This window comes from Sander lucioperca, chromosome 4, assembly GCF_008315115.2.
Source record: "Sander lucioperca isolate FBNREF2018 chromosome 4, SLUC_FBN_1.2, whole genome shotgun sequence".
NCBI lineage: Eukaryota > Metazoa > Chordata > Actinopteri > Perciformes > Percidae > Sander > Sander lucioperca.
Genome location: NC_050176.1, coordinates 41,198,409 through 41,225,908, shown reverse-complemented (window position 1 = coordinate 41,225,908; position 27,500 = coordinate 41,198,409). Strand labels below are relative to the sequence as shown.

Here is a 27,500-nt window from a genome sequence, read left to right as displayed (position 1 = left end):
TATTTTAAAAAGTACAAATATGGACAGCCACTTAGCACAGACCTTTAAAGAGAGAGATGTGACCATGTAATTACAGCTTCCATGTCACCCAACAGCTGTAACTATAGCCTGTATGTCTGACAGCGCAGCTAACATGAACAGCTAAGGGTTAAACTAAATCTATTAATGATTCCATGGTAAACCAGAGTTATTGCATTGGTATGTTTTCCAGCTTGTTATCATTATTGTATCTTATATTTACCAGTTGTTATTTTACATAAAATTGAGATGTGTCATGCATGGGATTGGTACCATAGGGTTTAGCCAAAATCTAAATGTAGCTATCAGCAACATTGGTTTGCATTAAGCTAGCCGTAAACCCCACTTTAGCTGCTAGTATTAGCAAACACTAGCTAGTCTGAGAACAGTCTGTTAACATGAATATTTTCAAGCCTCCAAGCACAGACGTCACTTTAAATCCTACCTGTTGCCTTTCACCATCCACTTATTTAACTGCTGTCGCATCCCTTGACATGTCATCTCCTTTTCCTTCTTTCTTTTTCTATTTTTAGCCCCCAACAGCTTTTTTGCTTTATCCATCTTTTCCATAGACGACAACTCACTACTCGTACCTGCTCGCTCAGCGCTCATGGCTCATTTTGCGTAACTTCCGGCTGTATCCCTTCTAGCCACAACCTTGATTTGAATGATCCAACAGAAACCTAAAGTCTCCTTCTGTGTCTTGCAGGTTTAAGGGATCTCACCATGAGCCAAGCCGGGACGTTGTCGCTGCTCCCCGCCCTTCATATGCTTTTCCTTTTGTCCATCATCTCAACTGTGCTTCCATATTCCGTGGCGGGAGGCTCTGCTCCGGCGCTCACGTCCAACAGCACGCTCAGAAACCACTCCAAATGCGGAGGAGAAAATGCCGGCTGCGTTGATGGTGTCGTCCTGCCGGTATGGGAGCCGGAAAACCCGCCCTTCCCCGACCGCATCGCCAGAGCCATTATTTACTTTGTAGGGTTGGCATACATGTTCCTGGGCGTCTCCATTATTGCCGACCGCTTCATGTCGTCCATCGAGGTCATCACTTCCCAGGAGAGACAGATCACCATCACGAAACCCAACGGGGAGAAGATCACCACGACGGTTCGCATCTGGAACGAGACGGTGTCCAACCTGACCCTGATGGCGCTGGGTTCCTCCGCGCCAGAAATCCTGCTGTCTGTCGTGGAGGTTTGCGGCCACGGCTTTGAAGCCGGCGAGCTCGGCCCGAACACCATCGTGGGAAGCGCCGCCTTCAACATGTTTGTCATCATCGGGCTTTGTGTTTCGGTCATTCCCGATGGAGAGACCAGGAAGGTGAAGCACCTGAGGGTTTTCTTCGTCACCGCCACATGGAGCGTGTTTGCGTACACGTGGCTCTATCTGATCCTTGCCGTGATTTCTCCCGGCGTTGTTGAGATATGGGAGGGCCTGCTCACGCTCTTCTTCTTCCCCATTTGTGTCGGATTAGCTTACGTGGCCGATCGCAGACTTCTCTTCTACAAGTACATGTATAAACGGTACCGAGCGGGGAAGCAGAAAGGGATGATTATTGAAACGGAGGGAGAGCCGGATCTTCCCTCGAAAGTTGACGTCGAAATGGACGGGAGAATCCTCAACTCCCACGGAGAAGAGGAGCCGGACGAAGAGGAGGCTCGCAAAGAAGTCGCCCGGATCCTAAAGGATCTGAAACAAAAACATCCCGATAAAGAGATGGAGCAGTTGATGGAGCTCGCCAACTACCAAGTTTTAAACCAGCAACAGAAAAGTCGGGCTTTCTACCGCTGTCAGGCGACGAGGATCATGACGGGAGCGGGAAATGTTTTGAAGAAGCACGCCTCCGACCAAGCCAAGAAAGCCACGCAGCACGATATCTTCACCGAGGTTTCTGTCAACGACTTTTCCTCCAAGGTGTTCTTCGACCCCAGTAGCTACCAGTGTCTGGAGAACTGCGGCAGCGTGGCGCTGAACGTGGTGCGCCGTGGTGGAGACCTGACGAACTCCGTCTCAGTGGATTACCGGACTGAAGACGGCACCGCAAACGCTGGATCGGATTACCGCTTTACTGAAGGAACGGTCGTCTTCAAGCCTGGCGAGACGGAAAAGGAAATCCGCATCGACATCATCGACGATGACATCTTTGAGGAGGACGAGCACTTCCTGGTTCACCTCAGTAATGTGCATGTCGTGTCGGATGGCGCCTGCTCCGGCGAGCCAGAGGCTAACCACGTGGACGCCCTGGCGGGTTTAGGGCTGCCGTGCACGGCCACCGTCACCATCTTCGATGACGACCACGCAGGGATCTTTACATTCGAGGAGCCAGTGGTGACGGTGAGTGAGAGCATCGGGGTGATGGAGGTGAAGGTAATCCGGACAGCGGGAGCTCGCGGCGTCGTGGCCGTGCCGTACAAAACCATGGAGGGGACAGCTAAAGGAGGCGGCGAGGACTTTGAGGACACATACGGAGTCCTGGAGTTTGACAACGATGACATCTCGTAAGTACAAATCTTCTCTGCACACTCAAAAATAGAAGTACTATTGTGTACCTAATGTTTGTTGTAGGAGAGTTACCCTTTTGAAAGACAATCATGTTCCCTTTTCTTTCATTTTCTACACTCATATTAGTCAAAATGTACAGTTCTGGCCTTTTAAAAACAATACTGTACTCTTAAGTGAACATGTTAATAAGTGTACCTGTAAGAAAAGAAATGTTCTTGTCTCCTACTTCCCTTTTTGCGTGTGTGAATGATGCATGGTTTCCTGATTTCTCTCCAAGGCATTTTGGGTATTAGAGTCTTTGCTGATGTCAGAAAAAACAATATCAAGATTTAATGCTGCGTTCCAGGCAACCCGTAACCCGTGTTTTCACAACCTTCTCCCCATGAAAGAGCTCTGGAGCGGCAGTCAAACCCCTAACTTACTACTTGTGAACTCGTACCAGATCGTTGTACTCCCAGTTACAGTTTTTGACGTCACAGACACATAAACAACAATGTCGACCCCTGTTGATGCTTTACAGACGCCGGTGACTAATGCTGAGAAATACATACAGACATAAATAGGCAACGTAAAGTAATTCCGCACATTGTAATCAAAACAATACACATACGATTGTGTACTACTACAGGTTATGTTTATTAAATGAAGCCCAAAATATGTCGCCGACTAGAAATCGCTAGCTTCAGCTAGCGCTAGCTAACATCAACATTAGGTAGCCGCTAGCTCGCGTTAACATTAGGTAGCCTAACCTGAACCCTGCCAATGGCACAATGTTTAGCTAGCCAGCTTTGATGAGTGTGTGCCAAATGTCATTATTTGTATCATCAGACGCAAAAATCTGCCGTACATAAACGTATCTAAACCAACTTGGCCGAGGTTGGGTTTGTCGTGACTTTGCCTGGAACGCTACCAAGTCGTGATTCGTGACTTGAAGTCGTAACTTACGGGCTAAAAATTGTGTCTGGAACGCAGCAAAGGATACAAGATTCCTTTTATTGTCATTCAGTAAAACACAGAAATGTGTAAAGCTCGAATGAAATTACACGCATGGCTCCTTTAAACAGATTCAAAACGAGAAGTTATTTTGACCAATATCAATGTATCAGCAAGTATATCTAAAGATTAGACATTTATATATAAAAATATACAAATGATAAATAGATACGAGCTAAAAGCATCAAAGAGAATTCAGACATACAGTATAGACGAGTCCTGGAAACATCTGATGGACACATACAGCTTTGTGGCTGCAGATTACTGACGTTTACCGTCACTTTAAATATCTGAGATATTGGACCTTTTACCTCTGCTTTTTCCATGATAATCTGCTTTAACCTTTAAATACTTTTACCTTTGAAACACTTTGACTGTCATTATTTTGATCACACATCTGCAAATGTTCTGAGGCTGGTTTGAATATAAACTTGCAGATTGTTGGATGATCACTCTGATTGGCTGTTTCCTCTTTGCTTCACCTGTCTGTCTGTCTGTCTGTCTGTCTGTCTGTCTGTCTGTCTGTCTCTGGCTTCATACTGTATCTGTAGTTTGACAGAGAGAATATTTTTCACACACTTTCTGACTGACATATTTAATTTAATAGGGAAGTTGTGCTTTACATCGCCGTAAAAATTCAGATTAAGTAGATTTTAGCTGCACAAAATGTACGTTTGGTTGTCGTTAATTGGACAGCCCACTGTCTAAATCATCCGACGTAGATTGTCTAATCCAAGGGTGCCCAATTTGGGTGTGGCCCATCCTCCATTTGTTTAAGCCACCATGGCATTTGACATACTCACGCTTATTCTCCTCTTATTTAGAAAGTGCTGTAAAACCCTAACCGTAATGACAGCGAAACATACATTTTGTGCAGCTGAAAACTACTTGAGTTTTACGGTGATGTAAAGCACAGTGCTGGTAAACTTCCCCTTAAAATTAAATAAGTAAGAATTACAGTATCTACAATGAAATCCAAGAATTGCGGTATTCTTCAACATCAACATTTATTTTGGCCCGCGGCCTTTTTGGCCCTTCATATGAAAGAATTTGGGCACCTCTGGTCTAGACATTAAGGCTGATAATCTAAATCCTTATGGTGACAATGAACCGGAATCTTACTATCGGAACCAGGGTTTTACTAGCCTGGAAATCCAGACCCAAATCTGAAAGATTAAGGGTCTGGCATTGAGTAATGAAAATGGCCCAACTCGAGGGGCAGCACCAAGCATGTATTTGAAAATCTCACTGCACGCGATTGGATAACACTACGACCAATCACAACAATACACGGGGTGACGTATCCAGAGCCCCATACGCTTAGCTACCAGCAGAGCTAACTGGTAGATTAAACTCTTAGCTACCAGAGGAGCTAACTTGTAGATTAAACTCTTAGCTACCAGTGGAGCTAACTGGTAGATTAAACTCTTAGCTACCAGCGGAGCTAACTGGTAGATTATACTCTTAGCTACCAGAGGAGCTAACTGGTAGATTAAACTCTTAGCTACCAGCAGCGCTAACTGGTAGAATAAACTGTCATCATCTGTTTAGCTCGCCTCTGGCCCGCCTATATCAGATACACCGATGTCATTGATGCAGGCATCGTTAATGAGCAGCGTTACTCAATGCTAGAGTGACTCGCTGAGCAAATTCAAATTGTGCTCTCTGGATTTCCAGGGTAGGGTTTTACAGTACTTTCAAAATAAGAGGAGAATAAGCATGAGCATGTCAAATGCCGTAGTGGGTCAAAACAAAGGGAGAACGAGGCCAGACCTGGTCCGTGGGCCCCAAATTGGGTGGCCTTGACTTAGACATTATGGCTGGTAATCAAAATCCTTATGGAGGAAATGAATGGGATTTTGACTTCCTGAACCACACTGTTAATCTCTATTGAACAGGGATTTATGACCTCCCATGTTCCGCCAGCAGCCTCACCTCCGCAGGTTCACATGCCTCTCATAGCGGCTGCAGGCACTCTTTCCATGTCTGCGGGCAGGCAGCAAGAATGTAATGACAACACATTTATTTCCAGAGCATAAACACGGCCGCTGGCTATGAAGGAAAGTAAACGATGTGCTGAAATGGAAAAAAGGTGCCCCGGTCTGTCTGTGACTCCGTTTATCAATGAGGACGCTGCTGGAAGCCTTATATAGAGCGATCAAGCTCAGACTGATTCATCCTCTCAACAACAGCATGGACATTCACTGTGATAGGAGTTGTTACAGGCTGGTATTAGGGGAAAACCTTCATTTCTAGTCTTCTAATTGTTTCTATGTGACTGTGTTAAAGCAGCAGAGCCGGTCCTCACACTTCTCTTCATGTGTTGGTGCAGTAAAACATGAAGAAGAAATGAGGCATTAAGAGACTGTCCTCCCCCAAAAAAACACCCACATAAAGACAGAATGCATTTAAGTCCCGCCTTCACCGGAGGGGAGAACCACTCTCTGCTCCCCATTGACTAGTGCTGTGTGAAGGTTTCCTCCTCTTTTATTCCGTCTGATAACAAACAACAGAACGTTTTGTCCAATGTTACGTTTGCAGAAGGCATTTTACCTTTTCATCTTAGCATGAAAAGCATCTTAGTTTTTCTCCCATCCAGGAATGCTGTGTGGACTCACCAGACCTTCCTCCGCAGCACTGTGGAGGAAGGTCTGGACATGAGAGACTTCATCGTCTGTCGTCATCGCTCCTTTCTTTGTTTTTTTCCGGCTGTAGTAACTGTTAACTCGCCCGGCACACTGCAGGCGTTTGTCTTCTTAGTTATGACATTACTAATAATTACTAGACATTAGTCATCATCATCTCATTGTTTCTTAACAGTAAAATAACTATTGTCTTAGGTTTAACCCTCGTGATGTCCTCGGGTCAAATTTGACCCATTTTCAAAAGGTTTCTATATCAGAAATTTGGGTTTTCTTTCAACCAAATTGTCAAAAAAAATAACGTGGATGATTCAATACGATGCTCTTCACAAGAAAAATGATCAGTTCACTACTTTCATTGAATTTGGGTAATTTATTAAATGTTATAGCATTTTAAAAAAATGAAAACAGAATGTTGAAAAAATGTCAAAAAAAGCTTCAAAAACATAAAAACAACAAAACAAAAGAAGAAAAAGCATGGAAAAAACTGACAAAAAAATGAGTAAAAAGCTTAAAATAGGTCGGGGAAAAAAATGTCAAAAAAGTGACAAAAACATCAGGACCAGCGACGAACAAAACGTTGAAATAATTTTAAATTTTGACCCAGAAAAACAAAAAGTTGGACGGGACGGGAAGACAACACGAGGGATATATATATACGTTTTTTGATGCTTCTGACGCTTTTTAAAAAGTTTTTGTCGCTTTCTGACACTTTTTTTAAATTCATGGTCAACAACCCTAATTTGTATGACATTATACCAAATGTTCTTAGTTAAAAAAAAAAAAAAAGCAGAAATTATGAATTATTTGGACTATTAGTAAAGATCAGAGGATGTTTAGTGGATCACAGAATTTCAATGTTTAGTTTCAGGATACTGTTTTGAAACCATTTAAATTATTTTATATCTTGGTGGTCGTCCCCCATAAACTTACAGCGTCAAACACTAAACTTCCTGCATTCGGGTGAATTTTTATGCAACAATTTCTGCTTTTTCCTGCATCAAGTTATGGTGCAAATGTCTTTATTCATGTAAAGGAAATTATATAATTATTATACTCCCGTATTGATCAAAACCTTCTGCATGTTCAAAACGTCATCAGGTGTTTCTGGATGGGTTTTTTTTAGGAATCATGTCCATCTCAACAAAAAATCTGTTAGAGAATGAGTTATTGTTAAAGTTAGAAGCTCCAAAGTTGAACTCTCCATAAATCTATCTTCATTTTTCACTTCCTGTTGTGTTTAGTAGACACACTTCTTGTTTTCCGAACATGTTTTGAGCCCCAGAACGGTTATTTTATAACTCTTTTTAGGGAGTGGGTTTCATATTTTTTAAGAGGAACAAATCTACCTCTTCTAAACATTGGAGGGGACATATCCCCTGCAGGCCTGTGGTTGTTATAAAGTATTACAGATTGTTCTTTAGGGGAGTTTTATTGGACTGTTTGTTGACGGGCTGTTGATGTTTCTGTCCCTCTGACTCTCTGGGAATCTCTCCTGTCCGCTGAGTGTGAGCGGAGCGGAAAGACTCACAGCTCGGTGTGTCAGATGTGTTTTGTCGTGCCAGCGTGTCGGGCAGATAAACATCACGCAGCTCACTTCCTTATTAGGCCGGCGAGTGTTGAGCAGCAGCAGGGTCTGTTCAGCGTCCGCAGCTCGGCTCGTAAAGCAGACAGATGAGACTGCGGCCGAGCACGCGGGAGGTCGCCTGCTGGCCGACAGCCACGTCTCCAACACCAACACACTCTTCACATCAACTCCTGTCTGTTTCCCCTCTACGGAGGACATTTGGGGACATAATTAAACATTTAGACCAGTGGTTGTCAAGCTTTTTTTCAATAATGTTCCCCCTTTTAAGCCATGTACCCCATACACCATATATATATATATATACATATTATTTATTTTTACTTTATTTATCATTTTCACAAACAATACAAAGCTGTCCAAATGACCATTGCAGCAACAGGGAAAGTAACCCTTATGAAAGTAAACAAGATAAGTGAGGGTAAGTACAGAAAACTAAAGAATAGAAGAAAAACAAAGAGAATAAGAACCAACCTAACAGCAGAAGAGTCCAGACTTTGTTGAGCATGTACAGTCTACACCTCTGTCCTATGTGGACAGAAATCAGTTTTCTGTCCACATAAGATAGAAATGGTTGCCATAGGACAGTGTTTCTCAAACGTTTTTTCAATAATGTTCCCCCTTTGAACAGTATTTTTAAGCCAAGTACCCCCTGAACAGGGCAAAACAATTTTGGTAGAAAAATAAGTCTCTATAAAGAGGAAGAATACAGCGATGTCAGCGATAGATTTACTAAACAACAGCCTTGGACCTGGAAAACATTTAAATGCTACATTTTAAATGTTTAGAATCCATCACTTAATTCATTCATTATTATAGTATAATTATTTTAGGAATTATGCATGACATATATTTAAATGAGCATTTTTATGAATATCTCACGTACCCACTGCAGTACTCCAAAGTACCCCTAAGGGTACACGTACCCCCATTTGAGAAACACTGCTCTAGGAGATAGGTTGAACCTCTAGATAGAGAAACTGCAAAAGATCTCTAATCCAGTAAACATGGGATGGTGGAGATACTTAGACGACTGGCTACTAACGAACATTAGCCTGTTTTTTGGATAAGTCCCCTTTAACAACACCAAAGACTGCCGTTAGAGGGGAGGGTTCACATTGTATTCCAAATATCTCTGAAAATGTCCAGTAGGAGGACAGTATTGGACAGGACCAGAGGCTATGAATAAGATAACCTTATTTGATGTACGTCTGTTATAGTTACGTCTGTTACAATACTGAGAGAAGGGCAAGAATATGCTGAGAAGATGTCATACAGACTGGAGATACCTCAACCCTTTTCTGCGGTTTTATTTGCGAGATCTCATCTAGAACGTAGCAGTAACGATGTAGCCTGAAAACACTCAAACTACTTGCCACTAGTGTTGCGTTGCCAGTTCTCTCTCCACTGACTGTCAGCGCTGTGTGTGGTCCTGCACCTCTGTCTATTATGGGATAGGGAGATAAACGCTGTGGCTTTTTGTATTCCTTTTGAACAAATCACAACAGTCCGTCAAAATATGATGTATGTTTTAAACATTTCAGATGGAAATAAACATTTATTAGCATGATTTGCTGCATGATTCTTAAACTTTAACTGCAGGACTTTTTCTTTCATCCTCTGTGAGGATATATTATTATTATTATTATTATATGATTCTTATGCTGAAAGGTTCCCGAAAACTGTGACAACGAGTCAAAAAAAACCTCCAAAACCACCAATCTGTAGATATTAAATAAACATGGAAATGGATGAAGGCCGTCTTCTGTTTCCACGCTGCCGGCACACACGCACGCACACATATACACACACACACACACACACACACACACACACACACACACACACAGAGCATGGGTCTGTCCAATGAGGGCGGCTGCAGCCTGAAGCCTCCAACAATCTAACTGTGTCATCTGGCTTCTTCTTGTTGTAAATCAAACAGGAAACTCATCGTTATAATCATCATCTCAGCTGTAAACAAGGTTTCACTGCAGGTCTCAACAACACGTTCTCACTCCCAACTCCCAAATCCTGACGCTTGGTCAGCGGCTCTCAGTATCGGATACCGATGCTAACACCATCCTGTAGCCAGTGTTTACTGTACAGTGGCCCTCGGCGACATAAAATTACAATAAGAGACAAAACTAATTACAGTATTCTTTTAAAAATTCACCATACAGTTTGACAGTTGTATGACTTTTTAGGACCTTTAGGAGTGATTTCCCTACTTTGATTGAATGTTTAGTTCCTGTCCTACGGTCTGTCTCTGACATCATCTTCTCTTCATCACGCCTCACACTTCTGCACACTTCTCTTCCTTCTGCAACCTTTCTGTCTCTTTTCTTTCTGTTTCAGCAAAACTATTCACATCAATATAATTGACGATGAAGAATATGAGAAAAACAAGAACTTCTTCCTAGAGATGGGAGAGCCTCGGCTGCTGGAGATGAGTGAGAGGAAAGGTGGGGCTGTCGCCGCCCATTTAACCCCCATCCATCTAACCACCCCCCCTCCATACAACCCCACCTTCCTGTGCTGTAACCCCCCCCCTATATAATCTTGCCCCATTCAACATCGTCCCGTCTAATCCCGCCCCTCGTCTAACTCCGCCCCGCTAACCCTAACCCATCTAACCGCCCAACTAACCCTGCCCCCTCCTACAACCCATCGTGTAACTGCACCCCCTCTTATAACCCTGCACCTCTAATGACCTTTAACCTCTGTGGATTCAAACTCACCTTAAGACCTCACAGGAAAAACATCACTAAACGTGGGGTGAGAAAGGTTTGTCACAATTTCAATTTTAAATAAAAATGAGCTTCTGATTTCAATTTTAAATCAAAAGCAGGATCAGCGATTCCGTCAGTATTTTTTCTCTCTCCTACTTTCACCTGTACAAACTGCGAAAACATCACTAAAACATTCAACTTTGTGTGTGTCTGAGTGTGTGAGTGTGTGTGAGTGTGTGTCTGAGTGTGTCTGAGTGTGTGTTTGAGTATGTGTGTGTGTGTGTGTGTGTGTGTGTGTGTGTGTGTGTGTGTGTGTGTGTGTGTGTGTGAGTGTGTGTCTGAGTGTGTGTCTGAGTGTGTCTGAGTGTGAGTGTGTGTGTGTGTGTGTGTGTGTGTGTGTGTGTGTGTGTGTGTGTGTGTGTGTGTGTGTCTGAGTGTGTCTGAGTGTGAGTGTGTGTGTGTGTGTGTGTGTGTGTGTGTGTGTCTGAGTGTCTGAGTGTGTGTCTAAATGTGTGTGTGAGTGTGTGTCTGAGTGTGTGTCTGACACTCAGACACACACTCAGACACACACTCACACACTAACCCCTCCCCCTCCTCTCCCTCTGTTGTGTGTTTCCTGTTTGGTCCGCAGGAAGCTCATATCCGTTAGAATAATTGACCGTGAGGAGTACGATAAGCAGGCCCGCTTCTACGTAGAGCTGCAGGAGCCGTGTTGGAACCAGACGAGATGGACAGGTGTGAACACGCACCTGAGTCTCTCTCTGACCTTTGACCTTTACTTCATCTTCTTTGAGGCTCTATTTTTCCTGCTTAGGTTTACTCCTGTCGCTGTGCCTTCAAGCTGCTTTTTGTCCCTTTTTTGACTGGTCAGGACTGGGGTTGGGTATCGTTTGGATGCCGAACCAGTACTTTTAAAACGATTCCGATTCCTAAACCGATTCTTGAAAAACTGAAAAATGACATCAACGATGTAATATGTTTACTAGCAATCACGTGCAGTCAGGGGCGTTGCACAAAATTCTGGGCCGTGTAGAAAGACATTTTCTATGGGCCCCTCCCTGCATCCACAGCTATTCATTGTAGCATCTTTTTAGGCCCTCCTCACATGAGGGCCCTGGGTACTCAGTCCTCTTTTTCCCCCCAGTCCGACGCCCCTGCGTGCAGTGAATGGTTAATATGCTTTTACGTCCGTTTTGGTGAGCCCAGAGGGAACATATGGCATTTTAAAAGTAGCCTACATTTACGGTAGCTAGCTAACGGTAGACTACAGAGAAAGTGTGATATTTTTACGTCTGTTTTGGAGCGTCAGAGGGAAAATATTTCAGTCGGCACATTAAGTGGAACTGAAATGAGGAACCGCAATGTGCATTCTAATCCGGTCCGATTCCTACCAGTTGCGTAGGAACCATTTCCATAGTGGAACCGGGCTTTGGGACCCAACCGTAGTCAGGACTGGTTGGGAACAGTTGGTTAAGGAGCGAGATTAGGGCTGGTTCTGTTGGGTTAGAACCAGAGATGGGAGTACGTCACACATGTGCAAGTCCCAAAACCTTCAAGCTCTAAGCAGATCTTGAGACTTTGTTTTCCCTTTAAACTATTTCAGTGCACAAACAAAGATATAGCTTGAAAGAGAAATACAGCTGAAATGTATAAAATAAGTATATAAAAACAGATGTACTTATGGTAACATGTAGCCGTCTGTGTTTCCATCTGTCGTATTAAACCTGCCTGTCTCTGGATTTCCATTTAACATCCTCCAGGATTCCTAACTTTGACTTTAACAAATTAACCGTATTTACAGGTTTTAACACACTGATGTGTTTTCTTACAGTCCAAAATGTTTTCCTTATTGATGTTCATTGATGTAAAGTTTAGGTCAGAGTTGTCTGCAATGTAAGTTAATTAGCAATTGTGTATCTGTTAGCGTCCACTAAAAGTGCTGTTTTTGCCAGACTCCATATAAATAATCAGTACGTTTATCATCATAAAACACACTTCATTCGAAGTGGACAGAAACTAAATCACACTATCAAAAGCCGTCTTGGTTCATCTTTCCACTGTTCCAACAATCACCACTCTGGTTTGGTTGAGATAAACCCTTAATTCACCCATTTACATGTGGAGATATGCTGGCTCTATACACGCTAAAAGTACTGATTATTTACATGGAGTCTGGTGGAGATATGCTGGCTCTATACACGCTAAAAGTCCTGATTATTTACATGGAGTCTGGTGGGTTTGGTGATGGTGATTTCGGGGCTGTTTCATGTTAAACTAAAAGGATCTTACTCTTTAACTAAAAGGTCTATCTCTGTAGGGATCCATCCCATAATGTTGTCAGACACTTAGAATAATAATCTGAGTCTGTCAGTGGCAAAAACTGAACGCTGAACATTTGTCCTGTAGGGTTACATTACAGCCCGGTTCACGGCTGCCAGTTAACATACAGGTTTGTTTTCAGTTATTCTGATCTATAATTAAACCATTTTCAGCTACAAATGATTTGCTTATATGTTGAGTTGATTTAAAATAAGAACAACCAAAATGAACTTGGGTCGGCATCATCACAAGCTCCTCTTTTTTTTAACATCTCGTTATTCTGATTTTTCTCTCATCTGTTTCTTCTCTTCAGCTGTGTTGCTTCAGGAAGTCGGTAAGCTGCTTGAATGTTTGCCCATCAGGGTATTATTGGATAATCCGTACTTCATTTGTAATCGGAAAATGAAAATTTATGTATCATTCCTTCATTCGTTCGTTATAGTTTTTTCAAGCACAAGGAATTTCTTTTATCATTATTCCTTTTGGATTAAAGAATGACAAAGTCTGTGTGCAACTCTTTATATCGTTTGAAATCAAAAACGTTACGTGGTCTGTTGGTTTTAAGTTTCCAAATGAAAACACAAGAAAACTGCCTTCTGCAAATTAATCATCCTGGTCTCACAGAATTCCGTGAAATGATCACGAACTGTTAACACCGCATTACGTGGTGGCCACACGTGTGAAAATTCCGTGTGGCCACCACGGAAAACAATGCCAAAGTAAAGGCAATGAGAAGATGACGTAGCATTAGTAGCGACTATGGTAGCGAGTAGTATTTAAGCCCGAAAATCCGCATAGGGTGGTTGGTTAGGGGGTGGACGGGTCAAACAACACTTTCACCCAGGAGACCGGGGGTTGTGTCCCGTGTGTCACGTTTCATAAACCCAACCGTAACCGTCCCGTTCTTCTTTTCCTAAACCCAACTGTCCCGTTCTTCTTTTCCTAAACCCAACTGTCCCGTTCTTCTTTTCCTAAACCCAACTGTCCCGTTCTTCTTTTCCTAAACCTAACTGTCCCGTTCTATTTTTTCTAAACCCAACTGTCCCGTTGTTGTCCCGCGTCCCGTTCTTCTTTTACTAAACCCAACCGTCCCGTTGTTGTCCAACATGTCATGGAAACTTAAGCCCGTCCACGACCTTTTCCTTAACTTAAGGAGGTGTTCATTTCACGGAATTCTTCTGTGGGCTGCCACAGATTTGGAGTTAAGGGGCCATGCTCATTTCATGGAATTCTGTGAGATCAGGTTGAAATGAATTGTTCTGGTTTTCCTTTTGAAGAAAGATATCAAGACAGGAGGACTGGAAGTCAAAGTAAATGTGTCAGGATAAAAGCATGTTAGATGAAAACTAAATAGACTATCCAACAATAAAAACAACAATACCCTGACCTTATCCTTTTTATGTCCAGCTGACTGTTTCTGTCACTCTGTCTTACTTCATCATGTCTCTACCAGCATTGGACTGCTTTCTCACAATATTTGTATCAATTAAATGAAGAATGTCTGAAAAATCTGAACAAATCTTATCTTCTTCTTGTTTCTTATTTCCTGACGTTTTAGGTGGATTTGTGAAAACAGGTAAGTTAACCCCAAACCCTTTCCTTACACTGACTTATGATATGATATATGATATTATACTGGAATATTTCTTGTTCATTTCATTAATGAGTTTATTTATCATTTTTGGCTTCCTCCCAGAGAAACAGCTGTATGGTAAGACACCTCTCGTGGGGTAAACGTTTGCTTTAAAGCACGTGTGTCAAACTCAAGCCTGCGGGTCGAACTCAGCCCCCTCGCAAATTCAGTTTAGGTTCACAATAAATTTAGCCCCCCCCCCCAGTTGTGCGCCAAACCAAAGCGATGGTAAACTGTTTCTCAACTTGCAATCATGCAACAATTTGGCAGATTTGCCGACTTTGAGACTCAGAAATTCCCCCAGAAGAAGCATTAGAGTTTTCATTTTCAAGCTGTGAAAGTGGGAGTTGGCTGTGTGCAGACTGAGCTCATGAAGTGGCGTATGTATGACACGTCAATTCTTATGCCATTATTGGCGTGTTATCAAGACGCATACTCGCTTTTTAGTGTGTTTATCAACACTGTTTGGCCTCCATTGACTTACATTACCTTGTGATTGCGTGTAAATTTACACCGTAGCGAGTAGTATGAAAGGGTGAATCGCCACATAGGGAGGTTGGTCAGGGGGGAGGATGGGTCAAACAACACAGGACTTTTACCCAGGAGACCGGGGATCGTGTCCCGCGTGTCTCGTTTCCTAAACTCAACTGTCGCTTTGTGGTTAAACTAAACCCAACCCGCGTGTCACGTTTCCTAAACCCAACCGTAGCTTTCTTCTCGCGATAACACGCCAAGTGGTGAAAACACGCCAAAGTGGCGATAACACGCCAAAGTGGCGTGTATGTTTACGTCCGCTGTATACAGCGTAGACATACATGCGAATAGCTCAAAATGCGTACAGGCGTGTATGTTTACGCAAAGTCATGATGTCATGTTACTGTGTGATAGCCTGTAATCAAGCACAATCATTGTTGTGCTTGATTTGCTAAATTCTATGATGGCTGAGGAACTTATTTAGGGCTTTATGTCAACCAAACTAAGTGAGAAGACTACATGAGACCATTAACTAAACATGTCTGTCTCCGGACGTGATTCTCTTTTTCCATGGTTGCCCTTACTGAAGTTGAGTTTGACACCCCTGATTTAAAGCAACAACACGACTTTAACGTCACAGTGAAACCTCTCATTCATCACTCTGTGGACGCTGATTCAAGTTGTAAAATGACTTGAAATCAACGCACTTTCATCAGTGGGTTCATATGATATCGTACGAAAATGTATGCACAACAATTCGTAAGATATCCTACGAAATTAGGTGACTGTCAACTGTTTTTGACGCATTTGGGGCTTTTTTCTAAGTTACTCCTGCTTTTCATAGTTTTTGTGGATTTTTGGACGCTTTTGGTGCTTTTCTGCAACTTTTACCTTCTTTGTTGTTTCTCGAAGCAAAGTGTTTTTAAAAATGGCAACAAACCAAGAATGGAGGAGGGACGATGTCCCAGGATATTGTCCTGGAAATGTACATATGTTGATCCAGACTAAAGATAATCCAACTCAAACCTGAAGCTCTACACACAAAATGCACCCGATGGGTCCCAACTACGAGACGGGTTCCTGAACTCTACCTCCAACATCGCGCATCCTGACTGCACGCATTAATAACATCACACGTGCATTAATAACATCACACGTGCATTAATAACATCACACGTGCATTAATAACATCACACATGCAGATGTGCTGATGGGAAATTATCTTCTCTGAGGTCATGTCTCACTGACTATGCTCTCTCTGTCTGTCTGCATGTCTGTCTGTCTACCTGTCTGCCTGCCTGTCTGTCTGTCTGTCTCGCTGTCTGTCTGTCTGTCTGTCTGTCTGTCTCTCTGTCTCTCTGTCTGGTGTTTTTCAGGAAAGGACAGTCTCCTAAAAACGCAATGCATAGATTCTGTTCAAACTAACGCTGATGTTTCAAAAACCTGTAGTTATTTCTTTTAGTTCGAGATATTTTTTCATATTGTGGTTTCAATAGAATCAGTTTGCGTTCCCCTGTTCAGGCAGAGACATCTACAGGAAGGTCCAGGGACGAGACCACCCTGCCCCCTCCGCCATCATCAACATCAGAGGTACGTCCTTCAGTCCATCCACCCATCAGTCCATATGTCCACCACCTGTCCATCCACCCATCAGTCTATGTCCACCACCTGTCCATCCACCCATCAGTCTATGTCCACCACCTGTCCATCCACCCATCAGTCTATATGTCCACTACCAGTCCATCCACCCATCAGTCTATATGTCCACCACCTGTCCATCCACCCATCAGTCTATATGTCCACTACCTGTCCATCCTCATCCATCTGTCCTTCCTCAAATTCATCACTGACTTTTATGACTTTGTTCGACATACTATACTATGAATTTGTATGACTTTTCTATGACTTTTTAAGATTTTTTCGATATTCTATACTGTGACTTTTTACGACATACCATGACTTTGTCTGTGTCAGTTTGCCGGTGTAAACAACAAATGATAGAATAAACATGTAACTTACTAGGTTCAGGATTAGCTCCCCAAGATGAGCTGCAGACTCAACTGTCAAGTTTTCGTCTTCTGTCCTCAGGAATGTGACCTATAAATACAACTTTGATCCAGTTAAAAGTTTCACAAATAGCTCAGCAAGATAAGATGCTGTAGATAATATAGATTTGAGTTTGAGGGTTCAATCCTTTTAAAGGAGGCATGCATCTGGACTACGGAATAATTGCAGAGTTTAACTTTCATAGTGTAAAATGTGACACTACGTGAATGGGGCACAGCAGAAAGACTTAGTGGGACAAAGCCACTTGTTGAGGACAATGGTTTTCATGCGTAGGCCCTACTCCCGTATGGTTCGCATCAGGTGTTAAAACCAAAGGTACCAAAACACGGAATTGGACTGCTATTTAATGCGACTATGATACGGTTTCAACCGGTTATGAAACTAGCTTAATTTAATACTGATGCCATGGTTTAAGGTAAGGTCCAACACTCAAAGTCAAATACAAATCGAAAATGTCATAAAAAAGATTTTGTAATCTTTTTCATGACATTTTCGACATACTATGCTATGACTTTCTATGACTTTTTATGACTTTGTATGAATTTTTTAAAATACTATTCTATGACTTTATGGTTGGGTCTGTGTCCGATTGCCGGGGTAAACAGCAAATAATAGAACAAACGTGATTTACTAGTTTAATGTTTTAGCTCACCAAGATGAGTTCCTGACTCAAGTGATACTTCATGATCTGAGGTTAATGAATCAAGCCCCACTTCTCTCCTGAATTTTTTATTTTTTGTCCTTAGTAATGTGAACTATAAATACAACTTTGGACCAATCCATTTTCATTTTCACAAATAGCTCAGCAAAATTTTAAGGTTGAGGGTCCAATCCTTTTAAAGGAGCAGTGAATTTCAAAGTCCAACACTGACACTCAAATACACATCTAACCAACAGTAAAAAGTGACACATCAGATAGCTCAGTGTGATAGGATGTTTAAAAGGAAGACCACACTGGTTGAGGGTTCAAACCATATGCTGTGCAGGTAATTTTGAGGATTCACATCCAAAATGAAGAAGTCCAATACACCAAGAGAAGAGTTCTAAATGTATTTTTGTTGGTGGTGTGATAGGTTTGTTCTTGATAAAAAAGGCACCATGTCAGGTTTTCGACATACTATACAATGACTTTATGATTAGGATTCTGTAGAAGATTTGATGTTGAGGGTTCAATCCTTTTAAAGCAGCAGTGAATTCTAAGGTCCAACACTGAACGCCAAATACACAGCTAAACAATCTTTCTCATGACTTTTTTGGACATACTATACTATGACTTTTTATGATTTTTTTGGACATACTATACTATAACTTTTTTCCGACTTTTTCGACATAATATACTATGACTTTTTTCCCACTTTTTGGACATATTATACTATGACTTTTTCGACACAATATACAATCACTTTTTTGGAAATACTATACTATATACTATATATACTATATAATAGACTATGACTTTTTTATGACTTTTTTGAAATACTATACTTTGACTTTTTATGACTTTTTTTTGACATACTATACTATGACTTTTTTATGACTTTTTCGACACACTATACTATCCATCCATCCATCTTCGTCCGCTTATCCGGGGTCGGGTCGCGGGGGCAGCAGCTCCAGCAGGGGACCCCAAACTTCCCTTTCCCGAGCCACATTAACCAGCTCCGACTGGGGGATCCCGAGGCGTTTGCAGGCCAGGTTGGAGATATAATCCAACCTGTAATAAAGTCATACTATACTATGACTTTATTCAACTTACTATTCTATGACTTTTTTCGACGTACAATAGTTTGACTTCTTTGGAAATACTCATTGGTACTGGGATAACAAAGCAATAGCCTAATAAAATAGAAAAATTATGTAAAAACAAGCTTTAAGAAATATTGTTTTTAAATGACGGTCAAAGTTGGATGTTCCCAAATTGAAATTTGTATATATGCAACTTGAGGTTTGCAAATTCACAAGTTGAAATCTACGGACACATGAAAGCAAATGTACACATTCATTCATCACAAACACTCACGTGTGACTAACCTGAAGCAGGGATCGAACCCGCATCTCCTGAAGTCCTAACAGCACCTTTCACCACTTGACCATCTCCGAGGACGACCATCAACAAACGTCACGTTCATCAAACAAAGTTTACACACAGTTTGTAACAGTCGCAATTTGGTCAGGTTTAGGCACCAAAACTATTAGTTAAGTTTAGCTAAATAGTAAGTCTGGAATAGTACGGCATGTAAGGGAGGAAGAAGAGACGTTCTGATCAGAATTACACTGGTACTATAGTCACTGGGGAATTATCTCAAATGGTAGAGCGCTCGCTTAACATGGGAGAGGTAATGGGATCAATGCTTGCATTTTCCAAAGGAGACTTTATGACTTGTTTTGACATACTCCACTATGACTTTTGTCTACATACTATACTATGACTTTATGATATAGTTTGACGTGCTATACCATGACTTTTTTATGACTTTTTCGACTTACTATACTATGACTTTTTATGACTTTCTTCGACGTATTATACTATGACTTTTTTATGACTTTTTCGACATACTATACTATGACTTTTTATGACATTTTATGACTTTTTTCGACATACTATACTATTACTTTATGATTGGGCATCTGTGTCCATTTGGCAGTGTAAACAACAAATGATAGAGCAAACTTAAATTACTAGCTTCAGGTTTAGCTCACCAACATGAACTGCTGACTCAACTGGTACTTCATAATATGAGGTTAAAGGATCAAACCCCATTTCTGTCTTGAGTTTTCATCATCTGTCCTCCTCAGTGATGTCTGTTTCTCTCTCTCTCTCTCTCTCTCTCTCTCAGAAGAGGAGAGTGAGGCACTTTTGACGAAGAAGGAGGAAGAGGAAAGGCGGATTGCAGAGATGGGCAGACCGATGCTGGGGGAGCACGTCAAACTGGAGGTCGTCATAGAGGAGTCGTACGAGTTCAAGGTGGGATCCCTTTTTGTTTTATTTAGTCACAGTTAAAATACAATGGAATAAACACATACAGCGTAACATGCTTTTTCAGATTGATCATCACATATGTGATCATACTGATAGGAGGTTTTGTAAACAGATCAGCAGGAGTTTAATTGGCCGTCTGTGTTTTCAGAGCACCGTGGATAAACTCCTGAAGAAGACCAACCTTGCCCTGGTGATCGGGACAAACAGCTGGAGAGAGCAGTTCATGGAAGCCATCACGGTCAGCTCCGGTAAGAACCGGATCTGAACCCTTCAGGTCGGGACCTTTCAGCTTGTAGTGCCAGGGTTAGTACCATAGAATGAAGAAAATACTGGATAGCATCCGTTACGTCACCCATTGGTTTGTGGACTGCTGTTCTGAGGCCTTCTTTCAGAACCCAGTAAGTTTGTGCATGATGTGATTGGTTCCTGACATTTTTCTAAATGGTTGCATAAACTCCTACAGGTTCTGCTTGGTTCTGATAGGTTCCTACGCCGTCTGTTTTTTTGTCCAAAGGTTTAGATAGACTGTCATGAACGTGTCATAAACATTATTAACAAGTCATAAACGTTCATGACATAATGCTTCTTTTAGTAAGTGTCATTCGGTTTCTGTCATGACAAGTTATGGTTAGGGTTATGGTTGGAGTTAGGGTTATGGTTAGGTTTGGGTTAGGGTTCATGTGTCACGATAGTGTCATGTGTTCATGACAGTGTCACTCTTATGTAGATACCTTCAAGTAAAGTGTTACCAAAAGTTGTAACAGATTCCTGACAGGTGATGGTAGGATCTTGCATTATGTGCAATCTTTTTTAAGGGTCTGAATAACTTAAAAAGTTGTAATAAGTAATTATATTTTGAGAGAAAAAAATTTTATAGTACAAGAAAAAAATTATAATTAAAGAAAAAAGGTTATAGTTCAAGAATAATGGTGTAATATTTCAGGAAAAAAGTTGTAATATTTTAACAAAAAAAGTCATTATACTTTAAGAAAAAAGTCAGGCCTGGAAGCTTCTTCCGTTATTTTTACAGTCTGTAGGTAGTAAGGATGAAGCGAGGTAAAAGATTAGATCAGATTAGATTCAGCGTTATTGTCATTGTGCAGAGTACAAGTACAAAGACAACAAAATGCAGTTTGCATCCAACCAGAAGTGCAAAAAAGTGCAATGTGATATTCAAGTATAGACAGGTGGTGCATAGGCAGGACAAGAAATATGGTGCAGTGTAGACAGTAGTGTACAGTTGGTTAACAGAAGGTGGTTTAGAGTAATATAAATTGAACATAAATATGTGTGGTGTATTAGCAGTTACCTTATAAGAGCAGAATAAATATGACTATGTAATATGAACAATGTACGAACATGTACAGATATGTGCAATGCAGTAACATTATACTAGTAGTAGTAGTAAGAATAATATAGATATATGCAGTGTATTAACAAAAAGTGTGGCAAAGAAAACATGCTCCATTATTGTCTTACATAGAAATAAAAGTTTAATGTCTTCAGAGATTAACCTGAATAAGCTTTAGAAATGAATCGTTGCCCATCTTTTCCTCCCAGGTGACGATGACGATGATGAATGTGGTGAGGAGAAGCTTCCATCCTGTTTTGATTACGTCATGCACTTCCTGACCATCTTCTGGAAGCTTCTGTTCGCCTTCGTTCCTCCCACCGACTACTGGAACGGCTGGGCCTGCTTCTTCGTCTCCATCTCCGTCATCGGCATGCTGACAGCGGTCATCGGTGACCTTGCGTCACATTTCGGCTGCACCGTGGGCCTCAAAGACTCCGTCACCGCTGTAGTGTTCGTAGCTTTGGGCACATCTGTACCAGGTCTGACACAAACCTATCCCGTTGACTTTACAGTGAATTACAGTGCAATACATTACATATATTTGGTTTTTCAACCTATTTTCCCATTTTTTGTGTCTAATTGACCAATTGGAACAACAATCTTTAAAAACTGTTTCAGTAGTAAGCAAGAAACAAGCTGCAATGTAACCCTTTAGGACACTAAAAGTGCTGTGTTTGCAGCTGACAAGCTCAGAAACATATTCCTGTCAGAAAACTTTTATCAATGTTTTCAGATACTAACACTCCAAAATACTACTGTTGGTTGACCTTTCGGGCACAGTACTAAACTGGTTTGAATCCTTCTAAAAGAAAAAAGAACAGGGACTATTTTGTGTCTATAGTTAACTACACATCTGAGCGGACAAATATGACATGTGGAATTCCCCAAGGCTCCATTCTGGGGCCTCTTCTGTTTAAAGGGTAACTTTGTTTGTTTTTTTAACCGACAGGCTAACATTATTATTCTAAGTGTCTGACAACATTATGGAAAGGATCCCTACAGAGATAGACCTTTTTGTTAAATAGTGAGATCCTTTTAGTTTAACATGAAATAGCCCTGAAATCACCATCACCAAACCCACTGCAAACTGACGCTGAACATTTGTCATATAGGGTTAAATTGCAGCCCAGTTCGCGGCTGCTGGTTACAGCAATCTCGCTCAATACTGTACCAGTTTCAAAGATTTTTAGTCACTAAGACACCAAAAGCATGGGAAAATAGGGTAAAGGTTGAAAAATAAAAACAAAATTACCCTTAAGTTTGGAGTTTTTTCATGCATCTTAAACTTAGCGTCTCCTCTCAACTTTCTCTCTCCCTTTAGACACCTTTGCCAGTAAGGTGGCAGCCATCCAGGACCAATACGCCGACGCCTCCATCGGGAACGTGACGGGCAGTAACGCCGTTAACGTCTTCCTGGGCATCGGTGTGGCCTGGTCCATCGCCGCCATCTACCACTACTTCAAGGGTGACGAATTCAGGGTGGACCCGGGCACGCTGGCCTTCTCCGTCACACTCTTCACCATCTTTGCCTTCATCTGCATCGGCGTCCTCATCTACCGCCGCCGGCCCGAGATTGGCGGGGAACTGGGCGGACCCAGGGTCCCCAAAATCCTCACCACCTGCCTGTTCTTCAGCCTTTGGTTAATGTACATTGTCTTCTCCTCATTGGAGGCATACTGTCACGTAAAGGGTTTCTAAAAGTTCTGCTTCTGACGCATCCGGAAAGGTTCAACAGTTTCTTGATGAACAGTTCTGATGTGTTTCTAAAAGGTACCAATACGGGTTCCTATAATGTTTGTTATTTGTCTAAAGGTTGTAACAGGTTTCTGAAATGTTGGATGAACGCAGGACGCGATTTGCTGGGGGGGATTCGTAGGATTAGTCGCCAAAAAGTGACTGTGAGTCGGGTACAGGCATCGCCAGATGACGGTCCTTTCAGACACAAAAGCATGGGAAAATAGGGTTCAGGTAGAAAAAACATTACCCTTTAAGTTTGCAGTAACTTAGAGTCTCCTCTCCAGGGTTTCTAAAAGTCTGTTTAAGTCTAATTGAGCCTATCAACATTACTTGTGTTGTTGTTTGTTGCCGTTTTATGGCCCTGTTTTTGACGGTCTTTGCAGAGTGGGCACATTAAGTCTAAGAATAGATGCTTTGATATGTTAGTTAATGATTCTTTTCATGTATTCACCGTCTGTAAACTATCTCCTAAATCGCAGTAGTGGAGTTTGAAGATTTGATCCAATTCTTAAAAAAAAAAAAAGTACATTTGCTCTGCTCTGTTTTCTGCAGAAATCTCTTTCTTTTATACCCAGCTGAAAGCGAATGAATCTGTCTACGCACTTTTAAATTCTGCATCTTCCTTCCTTTTCTTTATTTTGCATTTGTAATCCATAGTTGGTCCATGGAGAATAAGTTGCCAGGCTGCAGACGTACGGAGGCTATGACGCTTATTTTGGTTGGGTGATTTGTTTTGTAGCCTAAATGCTGAATGCAAGAATCACTTCAGGCCTACAACAATAATAAACGAAATTTAAAATGTTAAAAAATAACCGTTATTATGGCTCCAGAGCTGACGCTTGTTCTGACAGTTTCTTAATAAACACTTCTGATGGGTTTGTAAAAGGTACCAATACGGGTTCCTATAATTAGAGTTAGAGTCATGTGTCTAAAGGTTGTAACAGGTTCCTGACAGGTTTCTGAAATGTTGGATGAACTAATAATTCTAATAGTTTGTTTTGATTATCTGATTTGTTTCAAAATGCAGATAAATATTTTGCTGGACTCTGTATAATGATTTCATGTTCAAAACATCTTCGATGGGTTTCTAAAGATGCCAAAAAGTTCCTGGACGATTCTCAGCTTCATTGTCCTGATGCATTCCTTCAGATCCCAATAGATTCCTGCGAAATGTGACCGGTTCCTGTCATTTCTTTTTTAAATGGTTGAATAAACTTGACAGGTTCCTAAGCTTTCTGTTTTTTTGCCTAACTGTACGTACACACCGCCGCCAACTTGAGCTGCAAAAGAAGCTCTGGCTGCCCTGTCAAGGACGCTTGTCAAAAAGTACTAGGGATGGTACGTTTCATGAAAAAACATCCGAACCACTCAGTTCGCTTGTCTCGGTTCGGAGTGTGTGTCGCACGGTTCGTCAGTACACTGTTAATGTGCACTAACCACTTACTGCCGTAGTGCCCACTTTCGACACCTATGTTAAAACACTTACTGGAAACAACAAGGGGGATGAGCGTGACGAACGCAACACATGGCAGCTGATTGGACGAACGCATCACGTGGTTCTCGCTGCTCCCGAATTTCAAAACAGACTCTAATGGCGTCTCGTTCATCGTATATAGTCTGGTGTGTGGGAACATTTTGGATTTCATGTTACCTATGATGACAGCGGAAATCAAACAATAGATAGAACTGCCACTGTGTGCATGTATTGTGCAACATGCATTCAATATGCTAATTTTAGCTATATATCATATGCTGAAGTATATTTCTGGAGTGTTAAAGATTAAAAGAAAAAATAACAAGAACCGTACAGAACCGAAAACCGTGACCCTAAAACCATGATACGAACCGAACCGTGGATTTTGTGAACCGTACCACCCCTAAAATGTACGGGGACGCTTTTGACGCTTTGGCCGCTCTGACGTGGCAGCATTCTATGATATATATATATATCATGTTCAATCTTAACTTTACGTTATCAACAGCCCTCACAGTGTTGTCAGCTGCACCCTGCTCCTCTCAGCCCAAAGGCAGCCTCACACTTCCTGTGTGAATGATAGTGTGTGTATGCACACGTGCATGTGAGGGAGAGAGAACAGGGGGCAGCTGACAGGTGAGGGGTGTTAGTAAGCTTGTTACCCTCGCAGTGTTGTCAGCTGCACACTCATATCATAAATCATAGGGAACCCAGCAACAGTGATGATGAGCTTTTTCTCCATTTTCTCAGAACAAATGTTTTGGTAGGAACAAAAGTTTACATCGTATGTTCTCTGGAATCAGCCAGTGCGAAGGACATCTATATTCCGATTGGTTGCTGGTCGTTTGCTGCTGAACCGCGTCATAGCTCATTACCATAAAGTTGACCAAGCTTCAACTTTCTGCTTGACGCTCTGGTCGCTCAACACGGCCAAAATGCGACGCCGACGTATTTGCCACTTCTTGCAACTGAGAGAAGCAGCTTCCATTGAAAATGAATGACTTCCTGTAACTTTGAAGCTCAAGTCGGCGGCGGTGTGTATGTACGGTAAAGGTTTAAACAGATGTCTAAAAGTTGTAACAGATTCCTGACAGTTGAAGGATTTCTAAAGATTCCAGTAGGTTCTTCATAATGTGCCAGGTTCTTATACTTTTTCTAAGGGTTTAGAAAAGGTATAACAAGGTTTTCTAGGTGCCTGAATTTCCCTACAATGCTATTTGTTATCTGTGAAAAGGTTTAGAGAGACTTTAACGGGTTAAAAACATCTTTGATGGGTTTCTAAAGCTCCCAAAGGTTACAGACAGATTCTACGTGTTCTTGGCAGTCTGGATGGTTATCTAAAGTTATTGTGGAACCAAGACTCCTGAAACTTCTTCTTGACTTTCTCTGGTATCCTTATTGGACTGTTCTCCGGCTGCTGCATGCTGGTGGACATCCAAGACTGGACTTTCTTCGTCCTCACATACCTCTCGAACATTTAAAAACATTTACGTGTATCATAAATCCTTCATCTGTACCTTTTAGCAATATATAACATGAACCACTTTAAGTTTGTCGTGCAAGGACTTTGAACCACAGTGGTGATGGAGACCTTTAAAAACAACCCGTTCTCACTCCCAACTCGTCGGTGGTGTAGCATACTTTTTTGAGGTGAGTTTACTGGGATTTTTCCCTCCCAGAGCGGGCAAACCCCGTATGTTTTTTTTATAACGTTTACCACGTACAACATCAGCCTCATCTGGCTCATTTCCTGTAGTTTCTGTAATGTTAGCGTCTACTGCAGTATAGCTTCAGGGGCGAGTGTAGTTTCAATTCGCTTTCATTTTAAAGTGCTCATATTATGCTTTTTGGCTTTCCCCTTTAATTGGGTATTTTTTATTGTATAATTGTGTTATATAAATGTAAATGTTTGCGCATGTTATAGGTTTACAAAGTGAAAAAGTCCACCCCAAAGGGACTTACCATCTCCAACAGAAAACACTGTTCACAAACTGCTCCAAACAGCTCTACTGTAGTCCAGCCTTTACTTCAGAGACAAGTGATCACTTTGGAACACACGCTATAATGCTCGCCTAGCTACTGTCAGGGCACACCCTCATACTCTGCTTCTGACTGGCTAGTAGTCCTTACCTAGCTACTGTCAGGGCACACCCTCATACTCTGCTTCTGACTGGCTAGTAGTCCTTACCTAGCTACTGTCAGGGCACGCCCTCATACTCTGCTTCTGACTGGCTAGTAGTCCTTACCCTGGTACTGAGCATGTGCGACTGCCAACAAAGATGGAACAGAAGTGAGAGGTCTCACTCTGTAGCTAAAACAGAGAGCTCAACACACAGGGTGAAAAGAGGAGTTGCAGCAATGTGCAGTATGACAAAAATATGGTGTTTTCTGAAAAATAAACCATGTAAACCTATTCTGGTACAACCTCTAAAATACAATTATGAACCTGAAAATGAGCATAATATGAGCACTTTAACACATCTCCTTTAGTAATACACATGAGGTCAAAAGGACCTCAACACAGATGGCGAATTTATGGACATAATAAATTGAAATTGGGTAAATCCTTGACCTTTCCTAGTGGGTGTACAGCGCATACCTGCATAGCACGTAGACTACACCACTGCAACTCATCATAAACCACCGCTCGGCATCAGATACTGACGCAAAAGGCATCCTGTAGCATCTGTATAGGACGCACCACTCCTCATCCTCGCCTTAACATGTTTATTTTCTAACCCCACCCACAATTTTTTCTTAACCCTAACTGTCCCGTCTTGTCCCGCGTTTCACTAAAGGCGCTGACACACCAACCTGATCATCGGTCGTCGGACAGTCTGGCGAGGTCGGTGACTCGAGTCTGTTTGGTGTGTTCCGTGCCGTCGTGGGCCAATTTGACTTGTTGAATCGGCCATTGGGCAGTCGGACTCAATGACCAATCTGATTGGTGGAGTGCTAACCCGGAAATGATGAGCGGGATGGGCGTGACG

At 41.8% G+C, this 27,500-nt stretch overlaps 1 protein-coding gene and 1 pseudogene across 9 annotated transcripts in view; both read left to right on the top strand.

The window, feature by feature from the left end:
- The window catches only part of slc8a1a (solute carrier family 8 member 1a), a 26,871-nt gene extending 3,060 nt beyond the window's left edge, over positions 1-23,811 (top strand). For 2 of the 9 annotated variants that reach the window (XM_031297119.2, XM_031297120.2), the window contains exons 2-11: positions 728-2,519; positions 10,099-10,205; positions 13,105-13,125; positions 14,350-14,367; positions 14,488-14,502; positions 16,420-16,488; positions 19,803-19,930; positions 20,094-20,193; positions 21,506-21,778; positions 22,621-23,811. In XM_031297119.2, coding sequence (XP_031152979.1) covers positions 745-2,519; positions 10,099-10,205; positions 13,105-13,125; positions 14,350-14,367; positions 14,488-14,502; positions 16,420-16,488; positions 19,803-19,930; positions 20,094-20,193; positions 21,506-21,778; positions 22,621-22,997 — 2,883 coding nt within the window. In that variant the 5' untranslated portion in view covers positions 728-744 and the 3' untranslated portion in view covers positions 22,998-23,811. Of the gene's footprint in view, positions 1-727; positions 2,520-10,098; positions 10,206-11,103; positions 11,208-13,104; positions 13,126-14,349; positions 14,368-14,487; positions 14,503-16,419; positions 16,489-19,802; positions 19,931-20,093; positions 20,194-21,505; positions 21,779-22,620 lie in introns of all 9 variants that reach the window. The other 7 variants (XM_031297122.2, XM_031297121.2, XM_031297127.2 and 4 more) reach the window with 7 other exon arrangements.
- LOC116048142 overlaps positions 1-27,500 on the top strand; it is a 568,688-nt pseudogene that overhangs the window by 32,190 nt on the left and 508,998 nt on the right.